The following is a 22,714-nucleotide window of genomic DNA, read 5'->3' as shown; positions in this document are numbered from 1 at the left end:
TGTTTAACTTCACACTTTATGTCACTTTTTACTAGGTCTGAGAAGATAAGGAACAAATGAGTAGGTGTTGCTTTATTGAAGGAGGTATGTCATTGGGAGCAGGCTTTGGAGTTTCAATAGATGTGGTCATTACCAACGTTCCCCACCCTCTGCTTCATGTTTGTGTCCCAAGTTGTGAGCTCTCACCCCCTGATTCAGCACTGTATTAGTCAGGATTCTCTAGAGCAGTGGTTCTCCCCTTCCTAATGCTGTGACCCTTTAATACCGGTCCTCGTGTTGTGGTGGCTGTGATTCTCATGGGATGAGGACTACACCTCCCAGAAGGCCTTTGTGAGCAGAAGGCCCCTGCGCGCAAGCGCAGATCGCAGTTTCACTCCACCGGACCCAAAAACTACATTTCCCAGGAACACCGTACCCCTTTAAAAGTTTAAAAACCCGCCATGTGCTCTCTCTCTCTTCTTCTCTCTATCTTTCTCCCCCTTTTTTCCTCCCTCCCTTGACCCGCACTGTGGAGCACTCCCCTTCCCTTAATAAACAATCCTCCCACGCACGTGGTCGCATCCTGGGTCTCCCTTCCTCCGGCTCCGGGATACACACCCAACGGCTGTGTCCCCCGGATTTCGGGACTGGGGCTCTGGGCTTGGCAGTGGCCCCAACCATAAAATTATTTTTGCTGTTGCTTCATAACCTTAATTTTGCTATTATGAAACATAATGCAAATATTTTGGAGTTGGAGGCTTGCCAAAGGGGGCACAAAACTTGGGTTTAGAACCCACTTCTCTAAAGGAATAGAACTTACAGATTGAATTTATAAGGGGGATGATATTAGAATGACTTACAGGCCAACTAACCCAATAATGGCTGTCTACTGATGGACTGTCCAAGAATCCAGTAGTTGCTCAGTCCACAGGCTGATATCTTAAGTGATCGTCAGCATATGTCAGAATCCTCAAGAAATGGGCTCTAATGCCAATGAAGAAATAAACTTGCTAGTGAGAGCAAGGAAAAGCATACAAAGAAAGGGCACAGTTCCTTAATTCACGTCCTTTATACAGGCTGCCAGCAGAAGGTGTGGTGCAGATTAACGATGTGTCTTCCAACCTGGGAAGATCTAAATTAAGGGAGTTTTTCCTGCCTCAAAGATCTGGATTAGAAGTGGGTCTTCCCACTTCAAATGATTTAATTAAGGAAAAGTCTCTCACAGGTACCTAGTCATTGTGTTTTAGTTAATTCCAGATGTACGCAAGTTGACAATGAAGAATAGCCATCACAGTCACTGTGCCTCTCTGCCTGCTGCCATGTTTCCCACTGTGGTGGTCATGATCCCTAATCCTTTGAAGCTGTAAGCCCCCAATCAAACACTATCCTAAATCAAATAGTGTCCCAGCCATGGTGTTTATCACAGTGTGATGGTTAGAATGGAAATGGCTCAGCTGGTTCATGGGCAGTAAGCAACACTGTTAGTAGGTGGGACTTTGAGAAGGTTTGGCATTGTAGAAGGAAGTGTGTCCTGAGCAAAAGCTTTGAGGTTTCAGTAGCCCCAGCCAGGCCTGTAGGCAGAGACTGCTCTTTAATTCCCAGCCACCTAGAAACAAAATACTCACATAGAAACAATATTATTTACAACACTGCTTGGTTTATTAGCTCAGGATTCTTATTAACTAACTCTTACATCTTAAATTTACCCATTTCTGTTATTTTGTATTGCCACAAGGTGGTGGCCTACCAGTAAGGTTCCTTCCAGCGTCTGTCTCCTTCAGCAGCTACATGGCATCTCTCTGACTCTGCCTACTTTCTCTCTAGATCTCTTCCAGCCTGGCTATATTCTGCCCTGCTATAGGCTGAAGAGCTTCTTTATTCACAGCATACAGAGGTGAATCCCACTTCGCAGACGAAGTAGCTCACTCTCTTCCTGTTGCCTGCTCATGTGAGGGCACAGCTGTCTCTTCAACATGTCTGTCTTCAAGCTGCGATGCTTCGAACTGTGCTAAATACTACTGAACAAAACCTCTGAAATGTAAGACAGACCTAATTAAATGTTCTCCTTTATTTGTCATCATCATGTGTATGACCATAGTATCTCTTCACAGCAATAGAAAACTAAGGCAGACTACATACCTATATGTCACCACATCTGGTTTTCTGCCACTTAGAATCCATGCCAAGGTTCCAGGATTGCTGGGCAGGCAGGGTACCAACTGAATCTCATTTTGTTCTGAGCCCTACAAAATTTCAACTTCTAATTCAGGGGACGCTGTGTCAATATCAGAGGTTTGTAATAGAAATCCTAACTTAAATGGGGACCTGCTGAGACATTCTGGGGAGGGATTCCTGGAAGGGATACAATTTATCAGATCAGCACTGGGAAGAGGCCCTGTTCTGGGCAGTAACAGAACACCTAATCTGCAGGATACCCCTGGGCAGCTGCAGAGCCCCTGCAGCTTGCTAGTTTCACTGCTGTGGGTGTGGGAAGTGTCTCTGCAGGGCTCTGCATGGGGCTCCTCCCATCCTGTCCCTGCTGGGTGGGAATCTTGATTGTAAGCAGTGATCAAGTCCAGAGGACCCTGCAGTTCCCTGTCCCTCACCTTGTTTTTCCTGCCCTGTGGGCCACACTTGCCCTGCAAAGAGAAACCCAGCCAGGAGCTCAGGTGCAAGAGGACCCCATGGCGAAGGCTTTCTTTCCATCAGGAGCAGCTTTCCAGGGGATCAAGACATTTTTAGATGATTGTAACATGAGCCTGAACAAGTAACCTGACAACTTCCTGTAGCACTGTGTCCTAAGTTTGGGGAAGGCAGAGCTGACAGTGGGGAACTGACTTCCTCTGATGGTAAAACCAGATAACAATGTGGTAGCTTCCCATTGGCTGGTAGTTATTTAGTTTCTCTTTCTGTTTCAGCCCTTAGTGTCTTAAATTTCATTTCTCTTCTGGCTCGGCAGACATCAGACTTAGGGACAGAGTCCTAGGACAGTGTGGCCTCCATTCACTCCTCTCCACAGATTCGGGATCTCTTGGTTGGTGTCTGAAGGCCTGAGAGCAAATCTAGAGGGCAGAATTTGGAAGAAAACACTCTTTGTTCTGGTGAGTTTAATTTGAAACTGATAAGGGCCAGGAAAGAGGAACTGCTGGCTCCTTGCTGAGTGTTGGGGTAGTGGGCAGAGGGGGGAGGAGGAGCCAAAAGGAAGTGTAGCCTTGACAAAGAAAACTTTCCAACAAAAGACCACACCACAGACTCTACTTCAAATTTAATTAAATGAACTTATTAATTACTGCTAGAAAACCAACAACAGCCTTAAGGACAAATCAAAGGCTTATCACACATGAGGCTGGAGGAGGGATGTCTTAAGGTGGGTAGCACAATTATCTCATTTGTGTGGAATGTGTAGCTGAGAAACTGTTTATACTCCCTCAGCTGTGAGGAGCTCTCTCACAGAGCAGTAAGGGGGTTCCCAAAGCCAGAGGAAGCAGTTACTTATCTCATAACACTTTTCCAATTTGAGGGAGGGTAGCAAGGAGTGAGAGTAGCCAGGAGCTTTTCTTTTAGGTATATAGAGTGGGTGTTTGCACAAAATAGAGTTTTCCTTAATCCATCACGTACCCCAGCCACAAAAGAAGCAGCCTGTCTGCAGCTGTATTGTCTGAACCTAAAAAACCTAGTTATAGTTCCTTGGTGTCTCTTTAAAAAATGATTTATTTTTCTGGGATGGGGAGGGAGGGAGGGAGGGAGGGAGGGAGGGAGAGAGAGAGAGAAGTTCCACCCATTACCATTTTCTTTCCTCTGTTCTTCTGAAGAGGCAAGCAGGTCTTTCTCTGTCTCTCTCTCACAAGATTCCTTAGAATCTGCAGTGTTTGGAGGAATCCATACATCCAATGTCCTGGCTATCAATTCTGTCTTGGCTGTCACCTTTTTTCTTTGGGGAACTCTATGGGGTAGAGCAGGGATCTCTGAAAGAGGTCTACGTAGCATCTAAAGGGCTGCTATTCATCCCCTTTTTGTGTACTGAAAACAAATGAAATGAAAACAAATCACTATACATCTAGTGCAGGGCTTATCTTAACCATGTATACAAACACAGATATTGTCATTTATTAAATGGCAATAAGAGAAATCGTTCCTTATGCGTATCAGGACTGTGTACATTCCAGGTCAGCACCAGGCTCTCTGGTAAAAGACTGGTTAGCAGAGGATAGAGGATCACACTGGTGCTGATGAAGGAGGAAGTACAGTGGGGGAGACATGAGTAGTTTGATGCTTGTAACACTGAAGATGTGATTTTGTCCTGGGAAAGAAAGGGAAGGACAGAAGGTCGGTTACACGAGGCTGATGGAATGAAACACGATCTTCCTGTCTTCAGTGAAAGGAAATGACAATCCTGCATCTGAAATTAGTCATTTTGGATGAAATATAGCAGAGGACTTGAAAAGATGACAACATGCTTCTTTTGCCATGTCACTGAACTTCTCTCCGTATTTCTCTCCTTTGTTCTTTTCCCTTATCATCGAGGGCATTCATTGGTCTCTTTACAGTTCGGTGCTGATTTTCCCTTTCTAACGTGTCCCACTTCTCATCCTCCCAGTCTCTCAGGTACCTGAGCAAAAGTGTCAGGAGTACAGACAGACAGACTCAGCATCACAGCAACAATGGCCTCATCAGTCCTGGGGATGATCAAGGAGGAGGTGACCTGTCCTATCTGTTTGGACCTCATGGTGGAACCTGTGAGTGCAGATTGTGGGCACAGCTTCTGCCTAGTCTGCATCACACTGAACTATGAGTCCAGCAAAATCAAAGAAGGGGAGGGCATCTGCCCTGTGTGCCGAGTTAGGTACCTGTTTGGGAATCTGAGGCCTAATTGGCATGTGGCCAAGATAGTGGAGAGGCTAACAGGGTTCAAGTCCAGCTCAGGGAAGGAGCAGAAGGTGAATGTCTGTGCACAACATGGAGAGAAACTCCAGCTCTTCTGTGAGAAGGACATGGTGGCCATCTGCTGGCTTTGTGAGAGATCTCGGGATCACCGTGGTCACCAAACAGCTCTCATTGAAGAGGTGGTCAATAAGTACAAGGTAAGAAGTAGGAGGGTGTGGGACACAGAGCAGGAGACAGTAACAGATGGGAAATCTCCACTTGGTGTGACATGTCAATTACCTGGACATCATAGACTCTGGAGTTGTTACATCATTCCATCCTTTCCTACCTTTAGAGTCCTAAAAGAACACAATGGTTTATTCCACTTATTTGCATGAGAATCTGCCTGGACTACAAATACTAGGATAGAAAAATAAATTTGGAATTGTCCTGTAAAGTTGAGTTGATGACCAAGAAACACCAAGAGCAGAACTGCTAATTCATTTCATATTTATCTTCTTGTGTTGTTTATGTCAGATTCATTCATACTACCTAACAACCAGTCCCTTGACTTCCAACCAAGGGGCTAGTTAATGAATGACATGCAGCAGTGGAGAGAATGTGTGTGTGACAATTGAAACATCTGGGAACAGGGGAAAGAATTCCATAGTGAGATGCACAGAGGCAAGTTCCGTGTTGGGACTTTGTTTTCTGTTGTTTGTTTTTGAGCGCACATTTAAACTCATGGAGACTGTTGCAGCATGCACAGAGCCTGCAAAGGTCTGTACCAGGTGGAATCCTAGAGCTGGAAGAAGTGGGCACATGACCCACCCCTAACCCAGAAGCAATCTCCAGTTGATAGCTACTTGTAAGCTTACTTTTCTCCAAGAGAGTCTCACTGGGGAAATCATTCTTAAGGAAAGTTCCTGTGCCCAGTAGGAGACAGATGACCACACAAAATGAACTCCACCACATTTGGGGGTTCTTTCTTTCATAATGAAAAGTCTGGGCTGTACTGATATGGAAAGTAAAGCCTTGCATCTGGCTTTGAGTGAAATGTTTCAGCAAAACCTTTGCTATGTTTAGGTTAATCTTTAGAGGCTGAGAAACAGATGCTTTTTTGTTTTGTAACAGGAGACATAAAGGGTATGGATCTGAATAAGAGGGGAGGTGGAGGGGAAGTGGGAGGAGTAGGTGCCAGGAAATCTGTAATCACAATGTATTGAATAAAAAAATCTCTTTTCAATGAAGAAAAACATGTGGAGGTCCAAAAATGTGAGCCTATTCCACCACATCTGAAGGTCAGAGAGTTTGAGCTTATTCAAAGTTGTTGACAACTGTGGCTGCACACCCTGAATTAGGGTGTGATTACTTGGTGTTTTGGACACTAAGATGGCCCATATAAGGAGATGCATTCCACCCTGGCCAAAGGACAGAGAATTTAAGCATACTTTTGCTCCTTTTGAATTAGGAGGTTTGACTTAGGGAGAGGCTGCCTTCATTATACTTGGATAGGGTAGGTTCACTGCCTAAACAACAGAATGCTTTCCTCATAATTAATGACTTGATGTTTCAAAGTATTAATGCAAGCAACTGTTCTAATTGTCATTTTTTATCATGTTAAAGCAGTCTTTTGCCTTCCCCCTGTTGTATTGGGGCACAAATATGTATGGAAAGTTAAACAGGGGGAAACTCAGAGAACTCAGAACTCCCAACTCAGTATGGAGGAGGCTGAGTTGCCCTCCCATTATTTTCCTGTGTCTCTGTGATTCTTTCTTATCTCTGTTCCCCTGTCTAACATTTCTAATCTTCATGCTCAAACCCTGGAACGTAGGAACTGGTTATGGCTAGGAACCCGGCAAAAGTCACCTAAAAAATATGGCTCCCAACATATGGCACCCCAATGTAGGGCAGCCTGCAATAACATAAGAAAAAAATACAATAAAAAAAGGAAAAAAATGACAAAAGAAAATATACGTGGACAGTGTGGTGGGGCATGGCTCAATGCCAGGACTCTGACAGCTGATGAGTTTGAGGTCCAACCTGGGCTACGTAGTAAGACCCATGTTCAAAAAAAAAAAAAAAGAAAAAGAAAAGGAATATGCAGATGTCAATTGCAGGGCATGTGTGTATGTATATCTTTATAGGAAAGACCAGGAGAAGTAACAAAATTTCCCCAGTTTTCTGATGCCAGAATCAAATTGACAGGTGTGTACTTGGTGGAATGATTGACTAAGAGAGATTTCTGTGTCTATCTATATGAGGCTTGTGTGTGTGAAATGCAAGAATGGATTGAGCTGAGGAGTGAAGATTTATCTACTTTATGTGCATAAATCATGGCACAAGATATTAAAAAGAGAACAGTCTTAGACCTCCTGTCTTTCCAGAAGGGTTTCTTGGCCTTTGGCTAGGAGCAGCTGTCCTACTAAGCACACAGCTTGACTCTGCTACAATTCCTCTCCCACAGGGGAAGCTCCAGGCTGCCCTGAAGATGCAAATGGCTAATGAGAAAAGATGTGACCAATGGAAAGATGACCTTCAAAAGGAGAGAACTTCCTGGGAGGCAAGTGGGGACCCTACCTCCAAGGGGAGTTAGCCTGATGCCTGGGAGGGACCTGGGCAAGAAGCTGCCTGGATCTTCATTCCCTGGAGGCTGATGGGGACAAGAGGCCTTGATTAGTCCTCTCTGCCTGTTCTGCTGGAGCTGCACAGAGAGTGCATCACAGCTGAGCCTGGCTGTGTGAGGAGCTGACACCATGGCAGGGGCCTGGTGAGAATGGCACTGAGTCCTGGGACTCCTCCTGTGGTGCTTTCTGGAACTCTGACTGTTGGGAAGATGCTTGGGAACTGTTACAGTTCTATTCTTGGGGTTTGCTTCTCTCAGGGATTCAGAGGTAGAATCAGGGGTATACAGGCAGGAATTGGAGTCAGGAACAGCTGTGTGAAAACCGAGTCACACCCAGGAACTCAGTTTGGCTCAGGTGGCCTTGGTAAAGGTGACCTGAGATCTTTGTTTTGGAATGTCATGGACAGACACTGAAAAGAGAGAGATGCCTTCCCTTCCCAAGCTCAGTTCCTGTGAGAACTCCCCATCAGAACAGTGGTTTTCTGTCTGTCAGTCCCCTTAGGACAGTCTGAATAACTCTCCATTTTCTTATCCCTGAAGAATCAAATACAGATGGATTTAGAAAATGTCCAGAAGGAGTTTAAAGAAATGCGAGAATTCCTGGACTCCAAAGAGAAGAATGAGGTGGAGAAATTGGTGCAAGAGGAGGAAGACATTGTCAAAAGATTGGAAAAGTCTGAAAATGAGGTGGAGAAGCAGAGGGAGTCAGTGAGAGACCTCATCACAGCTGTCAAGCATCTGTTGCAGTGCTCAACCATGGAGATGCTGCAGGTAAGACTGCAGGAGGTCCAGCATCTGAGAGACAGGAAACCTGGAAGTCATTTTCCTCCCTCTGTGCTGCTGTGATCTCCCTGGGGAGGACAGTAGGGCTCTCTGGACCCTCCCTGAACTTTTTTCTGAACCAGTTTCAGAAGCTGGGGAAATCATTGCATGCCTGGATGGCAAGGAGAAATGGCAAGTAGCAGAACCTTGCAGAGATCTGTTGCATCATGGGTAGTTACTACTCTACTGCATTGTGAGCATGTGTGAAGCATATTCAACAGTCATTTCATCTGAATTTGATATTAGTGGCAATGGTCTTCTCCCCTTGAATTTTGGAGTGTTTCACCCCCCACTGTCTCTGATTCAGTGGTGTGGTAGTGGGAGGGGAGATGCCATCTAAGATCTCAGAGTTTCCCTCTTCTGTCTTTGAGTTGCTTAGATGAAAGATGTCTTCTCTATCTGTACACATACAAAGTTTGTATTGCATTTTATCTCTATCTTATTTTTTAAATACTTTAAACCAAAGTCATATTGTGGTGATGAATATCTCTGTAGGAATTTGGTTCCTTCACCTCAATTGCCAATCTTATAGACCTTGGTAGTTCTAGGAAGTTATCATACTCCTTTAGTTTATTGGTTTCCATTGCATTGATTTAATTATTATTGAGGATACTAATTTATCACCTATATTAGATGGAATTATGCACCTATATTAGATGGCTTTCCTTTGCTATAGACTTTTGCTGTAGGTAACTCCCATTCTGTTGCATATTTGGGAATTAATTTTCACAATTGAGAACTATTTTCTATGCCGTTAAGATACATGTGAAAACAGTTTCCTACTCTCTGGCCTTGTTCCTCTCCCCTAGGCAAATGCAAAAATCTGCTTTTCTGCAATTATCTTTATCAGATAATTTTGGTCAGTGCTTAGCATCCAAGGAAAGAACACTCTATTTAAGGTATTCACAGATATCCAAGGACCTAGAGTTACTACATGCCCAAGCTTCTGGTCTGGTTTTACCCCAGGACTAGAACAGCTGATAACAGCATATCCTGGAACTGATAATTTAGAGGCCTGGGTCCCTTCTTTGTTTCTACTGCCTAGAGCAAAATTCAAGTTGGAAACCCATAAAAACCACAGCTTCTGATGCTATCTGATCAAGAGCCATGACTTCTCTCTTAGTGTTTACATTGTTGCTTGGTTACCCGATTCTATAAATGCTGGGTGAGGAAAAAAGCAGAGCACTGAAAATAAACATTTTAGCTTTTTACTAACCACCTAACAACATAGTGTAGCACACTGACCTTCTTCTCCAGAATTTCCTGTTTATTTAATTCCTTTCTTAACTAATTTTCTCCATTAAGGAGTTCACCAGTGTGCACTCCTTAATGCACTAAGCCACCTTTGAGCTGACAGGCTCGTGTGTGTGTGTGTGTGTGTGTGTGTGTGTGTGTGTGTGAAAACACTTATCTGATTTTTTTTATGGGGCGAAAGCATTCTAGCTCTAAAACCTGCTAGGGCTGGGAATTGCTGGTTTTAAGGATATATATGACTGAAAATATTTGTAATGGGGAGAACAAGAGAGAACATGGAAGAACAAGGTAGAGGAAGAGAGAACAAGGAAGAATAAGGATTGAGGGAAGAATAAAGAAACATGGATAGATGGTACTTGATGTGAGTAGATTTCTTTTTAACCCTCATATTTTTAGCCCCCCCTCGTTAATTTATCATGACATCTTTAATTTAAATCATAAAATAAAATAAATCCATGTGTAGCCAAGCACCTACTGCATGGGATCCCAGGACTTGAGAGCTTCTCATACACAGAAACAAAACACGAGGAGCACACAACAATGAAAGTGAAATATAAACTTCCCCACCTACAGCCAGGTTTGCTGGCTCACACCTTTAATCCCAGCAGTTAGAATGCAGAAACAAATGAAGCTTCATGGGTTCATGGCCAGTCTGGTTTATATAGTGAGTTTCAGGCAGCAGGGTTACATAGTGAAACTTAAAACTGGCCAAGGGGGAGAGAGGAAGAGACTACAGACTGTCCAGCTTTAAATGGAATATATTTAGCCCACCTCTAATTCAAAGGCCCAGGAATCATTGCAGAAGAAGGGGCAGAAGGAATGTAGGAGCCAGAGGTGATGAAGGTCTACTAGGAAAACAGTGTCTTCTAGACACATCTTAGCAGCAGCACATATGAACTAAGATTGGTTGTGACACCAAACCCAAGTCCTGTGCATACTTAAACCACACCAAGTTCCACTGTGGAAAGTGGACTTTCATAGGAAGGTCAGCTATAGGCAAGGGGTCCCTGGTAGCTAGTTGTTAGAAGAATGGTCACAGTTCTCAAAGATTGTAACTTTACTTAAATCTACCAATATTATTTGAAATCCAAACATGAGAGAATACATAATATTAGGTCTCAAACCCAGGATATGAGGCTTACTGAGGTACCCACTTAACATATCAAAGTGGACCTGGTGGGTCAGGTCTTGATATCTGTTCATGTAAAAGAGAAAAAATTGTATTGGAAAGATGAAAAAGGATATTTATTAATGTGGCTGCTTTTGGTAGATGGACAAAAGTTTTAAAAAAACCTTTTTGTCCATCTTCCGTTTCTCAAAGTAATATCAAAATTTAAATAGAGAGCCAAGGATATACAAAAATGGGTATTCCTTGTCAAAGTGTGGTCTTTCTCCCATCATTATCTGGGTTACAGACTCATACTTTAATTTGATCTGTTAAGTAATTAAAAGTGCTTGAAATCTCTTTCAGTGACCAGTTCTCACTCTTAGCTGTTTATCTTCTCCCAGTGTAAGAATCCCGGAGAAATTCCCATTTTAGGGGATGATCATTGTTTCAATAATTTTTCAGCTTGACACATATGTCTCTTTAGATTAACTTTTTTTCCTGCCAGAACAATTACAGAGAAAAGAAAAAGAGAGAGATATGATTAGTTGGTTTTAAGTATTTGACCATCTATGGTTCTAGTCCTTGTGGCTTCCTCATTACTAACATATTGAATTGTGTCTAAATGACTCAAATAATTTAGGAATCAGCTTCTCATATTGTTAGTTGTAAGTAAGGTAATGGAGAGCTGACATGGAACATGGATAGAGTTATGTGCTTGTGTGTTTATTTGCACACACAGCAAAACGTATGTAAGCTTTCAAACTACCATTTATTCATCTTTGCTTTCCAAAGTCTTGTAGTACGGGACAGAAAATAGTCTTAGTTTACATGTAAGTCAAGTAAAGAGTCACGTATCCTATTTATATCATGTCTTGAAGAACTGTGGGTGACAGATTTGATTCTCTGAATTTGTCTCTACAGTCAGTGAGAGTGTGACTAGGATTTGCAAGAACATGCAGAATATGTTATTGACTGTGTTTTCTCCCTTCTCTCTAGGGTGTGAATTGTGTCCTAACGAGGTATGTTTGTGCTGACATGGAAGAATAGCCATGTGGTGAGAATTATTTAGCATTCAACCAGAATAAATGGGGGAATTTAGATAAAGTGTTATTCTGAAGGTCTAGTAAGGAGGAGGAGGAAGGTGTAGGGAAAGACAGGCTCTGACTGTTTTGTAACTACTGGGGACAGATTTGATTCTTTTAGGGGTCTGGGTAAGGGGAGTCACAGAGTTAGGCTCAGCAGTGGGAAGAGGCAAATGGAGCCACAGGAGCTTTCAGACTCCTTGTGGTTCCATCATTCTGTCCCTGCTCTGTGCTTGTGTCTGGCTCTGTCTGTAGCTCACAGGTACTTGATTCACAGATTCATCCTAGATAGGGTATGTCTTCCTTGTCTGCAGTGCTCACAGAATTGTATACTGGGAAAAATTCCTGTGGATCTGTGTATTTCTCATGGGGCTAGAAGAGATCCTGAGTTCCTTGGTGCTTGTACTTAAATTTTTCTTTGTTTTTGTTTTTGTATTTATTTATTTATTTTGTTTTTTCGAGACGGGGTTTCTCTGCAGCTTTTTTAGAGCCTGTTCTGGAACTAGCTCTTGTAGACCAGGCTGGCCTCGAACTCACAGAGATCCGCCTGCCTCTGCCTCCCGAGTGCTGGGATTAAAGGCGTGCGCCACCACCGCCCGGCTTATTTATTTATTTCTAAAAACAATCTTTTCTTTTACATATCAATCCTAGTTCCTACTCCCTCCTCTTCTCCCTTCTGCTCTGCCCACCTTCTCCCACCGTAACCCCCATCCACTCCTCAGAGAGGGTAAGGCTTCCATTGGGGAGTTGACAAAGTTTGGCATATCACTTTGAGGCAGGGCTGAGGCCCTTTCCCCTATACCTAGACTGAACAAGGTATCCCTCCAGAGAGAGTGGGCTTCAAAAATCCAGTTCATGCAGTAGGGATACATCCTGGTCTCACTGCTAGTGGCCTTATAGATTGCCTAAGTCACAGAACTGTCACCCACATTCAGAGGGCCTAGTTTGGTCCTATGCAGGTTACCCCACTGTCAGTTCAGGGTCAGTGAGCCCCATTAGCTCAGATCAGCTATTTCATATTATCACTCCTCCCTCTCTTCGACTGGACTCTGGAGCTTGGTCCCGTTCTTAACTGTGGATCTCCACATCTGCTTCCATCAGTTGCTGGATGAAGGTTCTATGATGACAATTAAGGTAGTTGCCAGTCTGATTACAGGGGAACCTCTCCACTCCACTATTGCTTAGGATCTTAGCTGGGGTCATCCTGTGGATTCCTGGGAATTTCCTTAGTTCCAGGTTTCTTGCTAGCACCATAATGGCTTGCTCAATGAAAATATCTGTTTCCTTGCTCTCCCTCTCTGTCCTTCCTCTATCTCAACCATCTCATTCCCTCATGTTCTTTTCCCCTCCCCTTCTTTTAACGCCATTACCTTCCCCTCCCCCTTTCTCCCCCTCCACTCCCAATTCTCTCAGAAGATCTCATCTATTTCCCCTTCCAATGGAGATCCTTGATGTCTCTCTTAGGGGTTCTCCTTGTTATCTAGCTTCTCTGGGGTTCTGGACTATAGGGTCATTATCTAGTGTCCACATATGAGTGAGTACATACCGTGTTTGTCTTTTGGGGTCTGGCTTATCTCAGTTAGGTTGGTTTTTCTCTAGTTCCATCCATTTGCCTGAAAATTTCAAGATGTCATTGTTTCCTATCCCTGGCTGGTACTCCATTGTATAAATGAACCACATTTTTTTTAAAATCCATTCTTCAGATGAGGCATCTAGGTTGTTTTCGGATTCTAGCTATTACTAATAATGTTATCAACACAGTTGAGCAAATGTCCTTGTGGTATGAGTATGCCTCAATTGGGTATATGCCCAAAAATGGTATTCCCGTGTCTTAAGGTAGATTGATTCCCAGTTTCCTGAGAACTCACCATACTGATTTCTACAGTGGATGATCAAGTTTGCACTCCCACCAGCATAAGCCTTCTCTCCAGCATAAGCTATTATCGGTGTTTTCAATCTTAGCCATTCTGACAAGTGTAAAATGGTACTCAGAGTCGTTTTGATTTCCAGTTACCTGATGATAAGGATGCTGAGCAATTCCTTAAATGTCCTTTGGCCATTTGAGATTCTTCTGTTGAGAATTCTTTGTTTAGATCTGTACCCTATTTTTAATTGGATTATTTGGTATTTTGATATCTAGTTCTTTGAGTTCTTTATATATTTTAGAGATCAGTCCTCTGTCTGATGTGGGGTGGTGAATATCTTTTCCTCTTCTGCAGGCTGCGATTTTGTATTACTGACTGTGTCTTTTGCCTTACAGAAGCTTTTTAGTTTCAAGAGGTCCAATTTATTGATTGTTGATCTCAGTGTCTGTGCTGCTGGTGTTGTATTTAGGAAGTAGTCTCCTGTGCCCATGTGTTCAAGGCTACTTCCCACTTTGTTTTCTATGAGGTTGGTTCTGTGTTTCTGGCTATATGTTGAAGTCTTTGATCCATTTGGACTTGAGTTTTGTGTATGATGGTAGATATGGATCTATTTGAATTCTTCTACATGTCAACATCCAGTTGTTGAAGATTTTTTTCTATTGTATAATTTTAGCTTCTTTGTCAAAAATTAGGTGTTCATAGGTGTGTGGATTAATATCCAGGTCTTTGATTTGATTCCATTGGTCAACCTATCTGTTTTTATGCCAGTACCAAGCTGTTTTCGTTACTATAGCTCTAGAGTAGATCTTGATGTCAGGGATGATGAGGCCTCTGGAAGTTTTTTTTTTTTTTATTATTCAGGGTTTCTTTGGCTATCCTGTTTTATTTTTTCCATATGATGTTGAGTATTGTTCTTTCCAGGTCTGTAAAGAATTGTGTTGGGATTTTGATTGGGATTGCATTGAATCTGTATATCGTTTTTGGTAAGATGGCCATTTTATTTTATTGATCTTACCTTTCTAAAAGCATGGGAGATCTTTCATTTTTCTAATATCTTCTTCAGTTTCTTTCTTCATAGACTTAATGTTTTTTGTCATATAGATCTTTTACGTCTTTGGTTAGTGTTATCCCAAGATATTTCATTTTATTTGTGGTTATTGTGAAGGGTGGTATTTCTCTGATTTCTTTCTCAGTCTGTTTATCATCTTTAATTAGTAGGGCTACTGATTATTTTGAGTTGACTTGTGTCCTTCTATATTACTGAAGGTGTTTATCAGTTGTAGTTCCCTGGTAGAACTTTTCGGGTCACTTATGTAAATTATTATATCATCTTCAAATAGTGAGACTTTGACTTCTTCATTTCCAGTTTTATCCCCTTGATCTTCTTTTGTTGTCTTATTGCTCTAGCTAGAACTTCAAGTACTAAGTTGAATAGATATGGAGAGAGTGGACACCCTTGTCTTGTTCCTGATTTTCATGGAATCCCTTTGACTTTCTCTCCATTTAATTTGACATTGTCTGTTGGCTTGCTGTATATTGCTTTCATTATGTTTAGATACATTCCTTGTATCCCTGATCTATCTAAAACCTTTATCATGAAAGGATTTTGGAATTTGTTGAAGGATTTTTCAGCATCTAATGAGATGATCATATGTTTTTTTCTTTCAGTTTATTTATGTGGTGGATTACATTGACAGGTTTTTATATGTTGAACCATCCCTGCGTCCCTGGGCTGAAACCAACTTGATCATGGTGGATGGATGATTTTTTTGATGTGTTCTTGGATTTGGTTTGCCAGCATTGTATTGACTTTTTTTTTGCATCAATGTTCATGAGGAAGATTGGTCTGTAATTCTCTTTCCTAGTTGAGTCCTTGTGTGGTTTTTGTATCAAGGTAACTATAGCCTTGTAAAAAAATAGTTTGGCAATGTTCCTTTTAGGAACAATTTGAGGAATTGCTCTTCTTTGAAGTTCTGGTTGAATTCTGTGCTGAAACCATCTGGCCTTGGGCTTTTTTTTTTTTTTTTTTTTTGCTTGGGATATATTTAATGGCGGCGGCTGCTACTGCTGCTTCTTCTTCTTCTTCTTCTTCTTCTTCTTCCTCTTCCTCTTCCTCCTCCTCCTCCTCCTCCTCCTCCTCCTCCTCCTCCTCCTCCTCCTCCTCCTCTTCTTATTCTTTTTTCTTCTTCTTCTGGAGCTATAGGTCTATTTAAATTGTTCATTTGATGTTGACTTAATTTTGGTGTGTGGAACCTATCTAGAAAATTGTCCATTTCTTTCAGATTTTTCAGTTTTGGGGACCTAATTATCCTATGGATTTCCTCAGTATCTGTTGTTATATCCCACTTTTTACTTGTAATTCTGTTAACTTGTATATTCTATATCTGCCTTTTTGTTGGTTTTGGTAAGAGTCTGTTTTGTTGATTCTCTCAAAGAAACTGTTCTTTGTTTCATTGATTCTTTGTATTGTTTTCTTTGTTTCTATTTTATTGATTCCAACCCTCAATTTGACTATTTTCTGTCATCTACTCCTCCTGGGTGAGTCTGCTTTGCTTTTTTTCGTTGTTGTTCTATAATTTCTGTTGTGCTGTTAAGTTTCTAGAGTATGAAATTTATCCACTTTCTTTATGTAGGCACTATGAACTTTTCTCTTAGCCCTGCTTTCATAGTGTCCCATAGGTTTGGAATGTTGTGCGTTCATTTTTATTGAAGTCTAGGAAGTCTTTTTTTTTGGTTTTTTGAGACAGGGTTTCTCTGTAGCTTTGGAGCCTGTCCTAGAGCTAGCTTTAGTAGACCAGCCTGGCCTCGAACTCACAGAGATCCGCCTGCCTCTGCCTCCCAAGTGCTGGGATTAAAGGAGTGCGCCACCACCGCCCAGCTCTAGGAAGTCTTTAATTTTTTCCTTGACCATGGGGGTAATTCAGTTGAGCATTGTTTAATTTCCATGAATTTGTAGGCTTTCTACAATTAATGTTGTTGAATTTTAACTTCAAGACAAGGTAATCTAATAAGATGCAGTGGGCTATTCCAGGTTTTTTTTGTATCGAGGTTTGCTATGTTACCAAGTATGTGGTCAGTTTTAGAGAAGGTTCCATGGGGTGCTGAGAAGAAGTTATATTCTTTTGTGCTTGGGTGAAATGTTCTAAGATGTCTGTTAAGTCCATTTGTGTCATGACATCTGTTAGTTCTCTTATTTCTCTGTTAAGTTTCTCTCTTGCAGAGCTGTCTATCAGTGAGAGTGGGGTGGTGAAACCTGTTACTATTAGTGTGTCAGGTTTGATGTGTGATTTAAGCTTTAGTAATGTTTCTTTTACATATGTGGGTGCTCTTATATTTGGGCATAGATGTTCTGAATTGGGACTTCATCATGATGGATTTTTCCTGTGTTGAGTATGAAGTATCCTTCTAAATCTCTTTTGATTGATTTTAGTGTTAAGTCTATTTTGTTAGATATTAGGATACCAGCTTGTTTCTTAGGGTCATTTAATTGGAAAGTCTTTTTCCAACCCTTTATTCTTTGGTAATGTGTGTCTTTGAGGTTTAAATATGTTTCTTGTATGCAGCAGAAGGATGGATTCTCTTTTTGTATCTCTGTTAGTCTGTTTTTGTAGGTAAATTGAGTACATTGACATTAAGAGTTATTAATTGCCAGTGATTGTTAATTCATGTTATTTTTTTGGTGGTAGTTTTTGTGTGTTTCCCTTCTTTGGGGTCTGCCAGTGTGAGGTTATCTGTTACCTGTGTTTTTGTGGTTGCAGCTGACTTCCATGGGTTGAAATTTTCCTTCTAGTACTTTTTGTAAGTCTGGATAGGTATTGTTTAAATCTGGTTTTGTCATGGAATATCTTGTTTTCTCTGTCTATAGTGATTGAAAGCTTTGCTGGGTATAATAGTGTTGACTTGCTTCGACAGTTTCTTAGTGTCTGCAGCATATCTTTCCAGGACCTTCTGACTTTCAGAGTTTCCATTGAGAAGTTAGGTGTAATTCTGATAGGTCTGCCTTTATATGTTACTTGGCCTTTTTTCCTTTGCAGCCATTAATATTCTTTCTTTATTCTGTATATTTAGTGTTTTGATTATTATATTATATGATGAGGGGATTTTTTTGGGGGTCCAGTCTATTTGGTGCTTTGTAAGCTTCTTGTACCTTTGTAGCTATATCCTTCTGTAGCTTGGGAAAGTATTCTTCTATGATTTTGTTGAATATATTTTCTGTGCCTTTGAACTGGAGTTCTCATTCTTCTTTCCTTATTATTTTTAGGTTTGGTCTTTTCATGGTGTCCCAGATTTCCTTGATATTTGTGTTAAGAATTTGTTGGATTTAATATTTTCTTTGACTGATGTATCTGTTTCCTCTATTGTATCTTCAACTCCTGAGAGTCTCTCTTCCATCTCTTGTAATCTGTTGGTTATGCTTGCATCTGTAGTTCCTGTTCATGTATCCAAATTTTCAACTTCTAGAATCCCTAGGTTTGTGTTTTATTTATTATGTTTTATTTGTCTCCATTTAATTTAAGTCTTGAATTGTTTGAATTGTTTGCTTCACCTGCTTGATTGCTTTTTTTTTTGTTTTCTTGGCTTTCATTAAGAGATTTATTGATTTATTCTAATTTTATATTTGTCTTTTCCTCCATTTCTTTAAGGGTATTTTTCATTTCCTCTTTAAGAGCCTGTATCATCTTCATAAAGTTATATTTAAATCATTTTTTTGTCTGTTTGTTTGTGGATTAGGATGTTCATGTCTTCCTGTTGTAGGACCATTAGGTTCTAGTATTGCTATATTGCTCATTAGGTTGTTAAATGTATTCTGAATGTATTCTTGCATTGGTCCCTACCTATCTCTTCCTCCAAGTGGTGAAAGCAGTGTCTTTGCCTATTGGTTCAATTCTTGAAATTGGCATCTGTGTTTCAGGAATCCTCTCGTGGACCAATTATTGCATTTGCTTTCTGTGTCCCAGGGAGTCACTATTGGTCCCTTCTGTGTGTCAGGGAACTGCTGAGGCCTTAGGGGATGGGTGTGTTTGGAGGCAGAGTGGGACCTGTAGTTACAGGGTCTGGTGTGTGTGGGGGTGCTGAAGCAGCCTTCCTGCAGGAGGCTTGCCCACTGATCACTAGTGCAGCTGTGATAAGTGTGGGAGGGTCCTGGAGCTTCGCTTCATTTCCTAGGGCCTAGAGATTATGCTGTTCAGGAGGCTGGCAACTCACCTCTTGGTGCATTCTGTGCATCACAGTCTGTGTCTCAGTGAGTCACTGAAGGTCTTGGGTACTTAGATTTTTCAAAAACAAACTTGAGTCCATGGGTAACAACTGCTCCACCTAAACTACATACTTCAGAAGACTGGAAAGCCGTGCCTTTCTATGTAAAGAGTCACATGCAGATTGTTAGCATCAGGCATGTTCTGAACATATGGAGCTCATATCACTATTAGTTGATGTTCCTGTCTTCTTTTCCAAAACTTTCTTCTTAAAAAAGAAGTTAATTTAGAAGCTGGCTAAGAGTATCCATATTGACAAAAGTGTTTGATGTCTTGACTTTCACCAGAGGGTTTTCTCAGACTCTATGACTCTATTACCCAGGAGCAGTTTCTGCATCCCAACTTTAGACTGTGCTTGAGAACCCAACTTTTCCTTCCTTCCTTCCTTCCTTCCTTCCTTCCTTCCTTCTTTCCTTCCTTCCTTCCTTCCTTCCTTCCCTCCCTCCCTCCCTCCCTCCCTCCCTCTCTCCCTCCCTCCCTCCCTCCCTCCCTCCCTCCCTCCCTCCCTCCCTCCCTCCCTCCTTCCCTCCTGCCTGATCTCTGTAATCAACCTGCCTCTGCCTCCTAAGTGCAGGGATTAAAGGCTTTTGGCCCCCTGCCTGGCCTACACATTAATTCTTAGGTACCTTAGTTTGATTTGTTTTAAGATTGGCTAATTCATCATTTCTTAAGAGTTCCAGGAGGGAAGATGTGAGAGTGGGGAAGAAAGTTTTTAACTGCACAAGTGAAAAGCTCTGCTCCTAAGAAGTAAGACATTCCAAATATCACACAGCAAGTAACTGTGACGGGTCATGAGTGTGTCTCTTATGTCTGCAGAGTTAGGATCTACCCTCTCCCTTCTCAGAATTCTTAGGAGAGCTTCAGGATGTCTATGGTTAGAATGATAGGGAGTGATAGGGAGTCCATGGTTGTAACATGAGGACTTGCTTGTTGGGGTTTCTGTCCTACCCAGTTCCCACAGCCGGTAAATCCCAAAGAAAATCACTGAGGTCTACATAATTTATAAACTGATTCACCCATTAGCTCAGGCTTTGTATTAGCTCTTATACCTTATATTAGCCCATTATTCTAGTATATGTTTGCCACATGGCTCAGTACCTTTTTCAGCAGGGCAGATCATATTCTGTTTCTTTGGTGTCTGGACAGGACTGGGGAGGAATGGGCTTCCTCCTTCCCAGAATATTCCTGTTTTCTTTGACCCGCCTCTATTTCCTGTCTGGTTGTCCTGCCTATACTTCCTGCCTGACTACTGGCCAATCAGCGATTATTTAAAATATAATTGACAGAATATAGACAATTGTTCCTCACCACATGGTGGTCAGAAGTCACACTATCTGAGATGTGGAGGTCAATATTTTGTCCCTAGGAGTCAGACCTTAAGTCTAAAACAGCCTAAAATGGTTCCAAGAAAACAAAGAAGGATCGTCCCAGCTCCAGATCTGAAAGACATGCTGCAAATGTTTCAAGGTGAGAGCAGCTACATTCTGTGGTTACCTGGGGAACCCTAGTGGTGGCTGGGGCTGCACTCTCTGTATAGAGAGTAATGTCTCTGATCATGGGTAGAGAAACTGAGAAGAGCAGATAGTGTGTGCCAGTGATGGCATCATATTTAATGGACATCATCATTCATCCCGTCCTATGTCACAGTTTCCAGACCTTCCCACACTCTGAAGAGCACATTGACTTTAATGTTCTGATTCCCTCACTTGCATTTAATGCTGTGCATTTTTATCATTTCAGAGCTCCGGAAAGCCCAGCGCCACTGGGGTAAGGAGAAATCACACCATCAGCCTCTCTCGTCTTAATATCTTTCAGAGTTTATTTCTCTACTGATACTTTTGTTTTATGTTACTGCTCCCAATATGCACAGCAATCTGCCTCTCTTTGACTTTAAACATGGCTCTGCCAAGATCCCTGTCACTTTCTTCTCAGGCTTCTGATACTTAAATCAAAAATAAGGCAGTACCTTGTTTCTCATGTGACTCTTAATTTATATGTCTCATTTTTCTGCAGTTCATGTGACCCTGCCTCAACTCAACAATAAAAACATTGTCATTAATGTGGACAAAAGACAAATACAACATAGAAGTGGTTATAGAAGAAATTTGCAAGTTTTTGAGTCCTATAATTTAGGTGTCCTAGGATATCCAGCTATCTACTCAGGGAAACATTACTGGGAAGTAGACGTGTCTAGATGTGATGCCTGGCTCCTGGGAATAAATGATGGAAGATGTGCTCAACCCCACCTTCATGCAGTGAATGAAAATGACTTTGGAGTCATGAAAAATTCTGTGGTTAAACAGGATGTAAAATATCAGCCCAAATATGGCTACTGGGTTATAGGGATGACGAACAGGTCTGTATGTAAAGCCTTTGAAGAGTGTTCTGTCACCCACAATGCCAGTGTCTTGCTCCTCTCTCTGACTCATCCTCCCACTCGTTTTGGAGTTTTCCTGGACCGAGAAGCTTGCACTCTCTCATTTTATGATGTTTCCAACCATGGAGCTCTCATCTATAGATTCTGTGACTGTTCTTTCCCTGATGCCATTTATCCATATTTTAATCCTATGACATGTTCAGAGCCAATGACAGTCTGTGGGCCACCTTCCTAACCCCTCGCCCATATCTGCACAGTGCCCCATGTCTGATGTAGCTCAAATGCCTGAAGTCCATGATATCATTACAGTTTTTTTTTTCTATCTTTGGTTGTAGGGGTTACCTTGACCTAGCTGCCCTGAGAAGCATGTGTTATAGGTTTTTCAGTTTAGAGTCCATGGCTCCTGCCTTTCAGTTCCTGAGATACTGATGCACTCCCCTAAACAGTGAAGCATTCAATCTACTTCATGTTTGTCTGTATGTTTCCTTAGTTGATGTAGGTGTGTCTTCTATCTATCTGATGATTTCATTGGATAATTAATAAAGAAACTGCCTGGCCCATCTGATAGACCAGCCCTTAGGTGGGTGGAGTAGACAGAACAGGAAGAAGGAAGTGAGGTAGATGGCTCAGTCAGATGCCACGCCTCTCCTGAGTTAGACAGACTGCCATGCCTCTGCTCAGGGAGAGAGATGTGATGGAGCCAGCCACCAGGACAGACATGCTGAATCTTTCCTGGTAAGACACCACTTTGTGGTGTTACACAGATTATTCGATATGGGTTAGTCAAGATGTGAATAAGAGGCTGAAAATAATGGGCCAGGCAGTATTTAAAAGAATACAGTTTCCATGTAATTATTTCGGATAAAGCTAGCCGGTGGCTGGGAGCAGGGCGGCGGGAAGCCGGCCCGCAGCTCCCCTCACTACACTTAGTAATCAAGGAAACGGACACATGGAAGCTTGACAGGACCGTAGGTCTTAAACACTAATCTTGGATACCCTGTATAGCTTCCAAACTTCATTGTTTCCTGGCAACTACAACTGTATTGATCCTGGAAATTATGATTATATTCTGTGTAAAAAGTTTGATTGCTCTCAACAAAATTGTCACAGCCTCTGTCTTGCCACAGAGCCCCTCCAATTTAGGCCTTGTTTCATTCCTTATGGCCATATCAGGTGACCTTAGCGGGTAAGTAAACACTGGCACTAACATCTGGTCTTTCTATTTTAATACCCTACACTTCTTTTTTTTTTTTTTTTTTTTTTTTTTCCTCATGGTTTATTTTTTTTTTGTTTTTTTTTTTCTCATGGTTTATTTTTTTTATATTTAAAAATTTCCATCTCCTTCCCTCCTCCTCCCCCCTCCCTCCCCTCCTTCTCCCCCTTCTCTCCCCTCCTTCTCCCCCTTCCCTCCCCTCCCCTCCACCCATACCTCCCCTCCCTCCCTCTCAAGGCCAAGGAGCCATCAGGGTTCCCCACTCTATGC

At 41.9% G+C, this 22,714-nt stretch overlaps 1 protein-coding gene across 3 annotated transcripts; it reads left to right on the top strand.

Annotated features, from left to right (window-relative positions):
* The first annotated feature begins 2,940 nt into the window (after positions 1-2,940).
* Positions 2,941-21,820, top strand: LOC119828108 (tripartite motif-containing protein 30A-like). Of its 3 annotated transcripts, XM_038350167.1 has the most exons (8): positions 2,941-3,080; positions 4,577-5,060; positions 7,310-7,405; positions 8,009-8,239; positions 11,649-11,671; positions 20,221-20,321; positions 20,595-20,621; positions 20,868-21,820. In XM_038350167.1, the coding sequence occupies exons 2-8, from the start codon at positions 4,641-4,643 to the stop codon at positions 21,464-21,466; spliced, it is 1,497 nt and encodes a 498-aa protein (XP_038206095.1). In that variant the 5' UTR covers positions 2,941-3,080; positions 4,577-4,640; the 3' UTR covers positions 21,467-21,820. The 3 variants fall into 3 exon arrangements, with proteins under 3 accessions (XP_038206095.1, XP_038206104.1, XP_038206110.1); XM_038350176.1 differs by lacking the exon at positions 4,577-5,060; XM_038350182.1 differs by lacking the exon at positions 20,221-20,321 and having other exon boundaries at positions 20,868-21,038.
* Positions 21,821-22,714: the final 894 nt, after the last annotated feature.

The sequence above is a fragment of the Arvicola amphibius genome, chromosome 1, assembly GCF_903992535.2.
Source record: "Arvicola amphibius chromosome 1, mArvAmp1.2, whole genome shotgun sequence".
NCBI lineage: Eukaryota > Metazoa > Chordata > Mammalia > Rodentia > Cricetidae > Arvicola > Arvicola amphibius.
Note: the sequence above shows the minus strand (reverse complement) of the source record. Positions and strands in the feature narration are given on the sequence as shown.

Coding starts and splice junctions, on each gene's coding strand:
- LOC119828108 (XM_038350167.1), top strand. CDS start 4,641: ATGGCCTCATCAGTCCTGGGGATGATCAAGGAGGAGGTGACCTGTCCT. Junction 11,672..20,220: donor GTGAATTGTGTCCTAACGAG/GTATGTTTGTGC, acceptor TTTTGTCCCTAG/GAGTCAGACCTTAAGTCTAA. Junction 20,622..20,867: donor GAAAGCCCAGCGCCACTGGG/GTAAGGAGAAAT, acceptor ATTTTTCTGCAG/TTCATGTGACCCTGCCTCAA.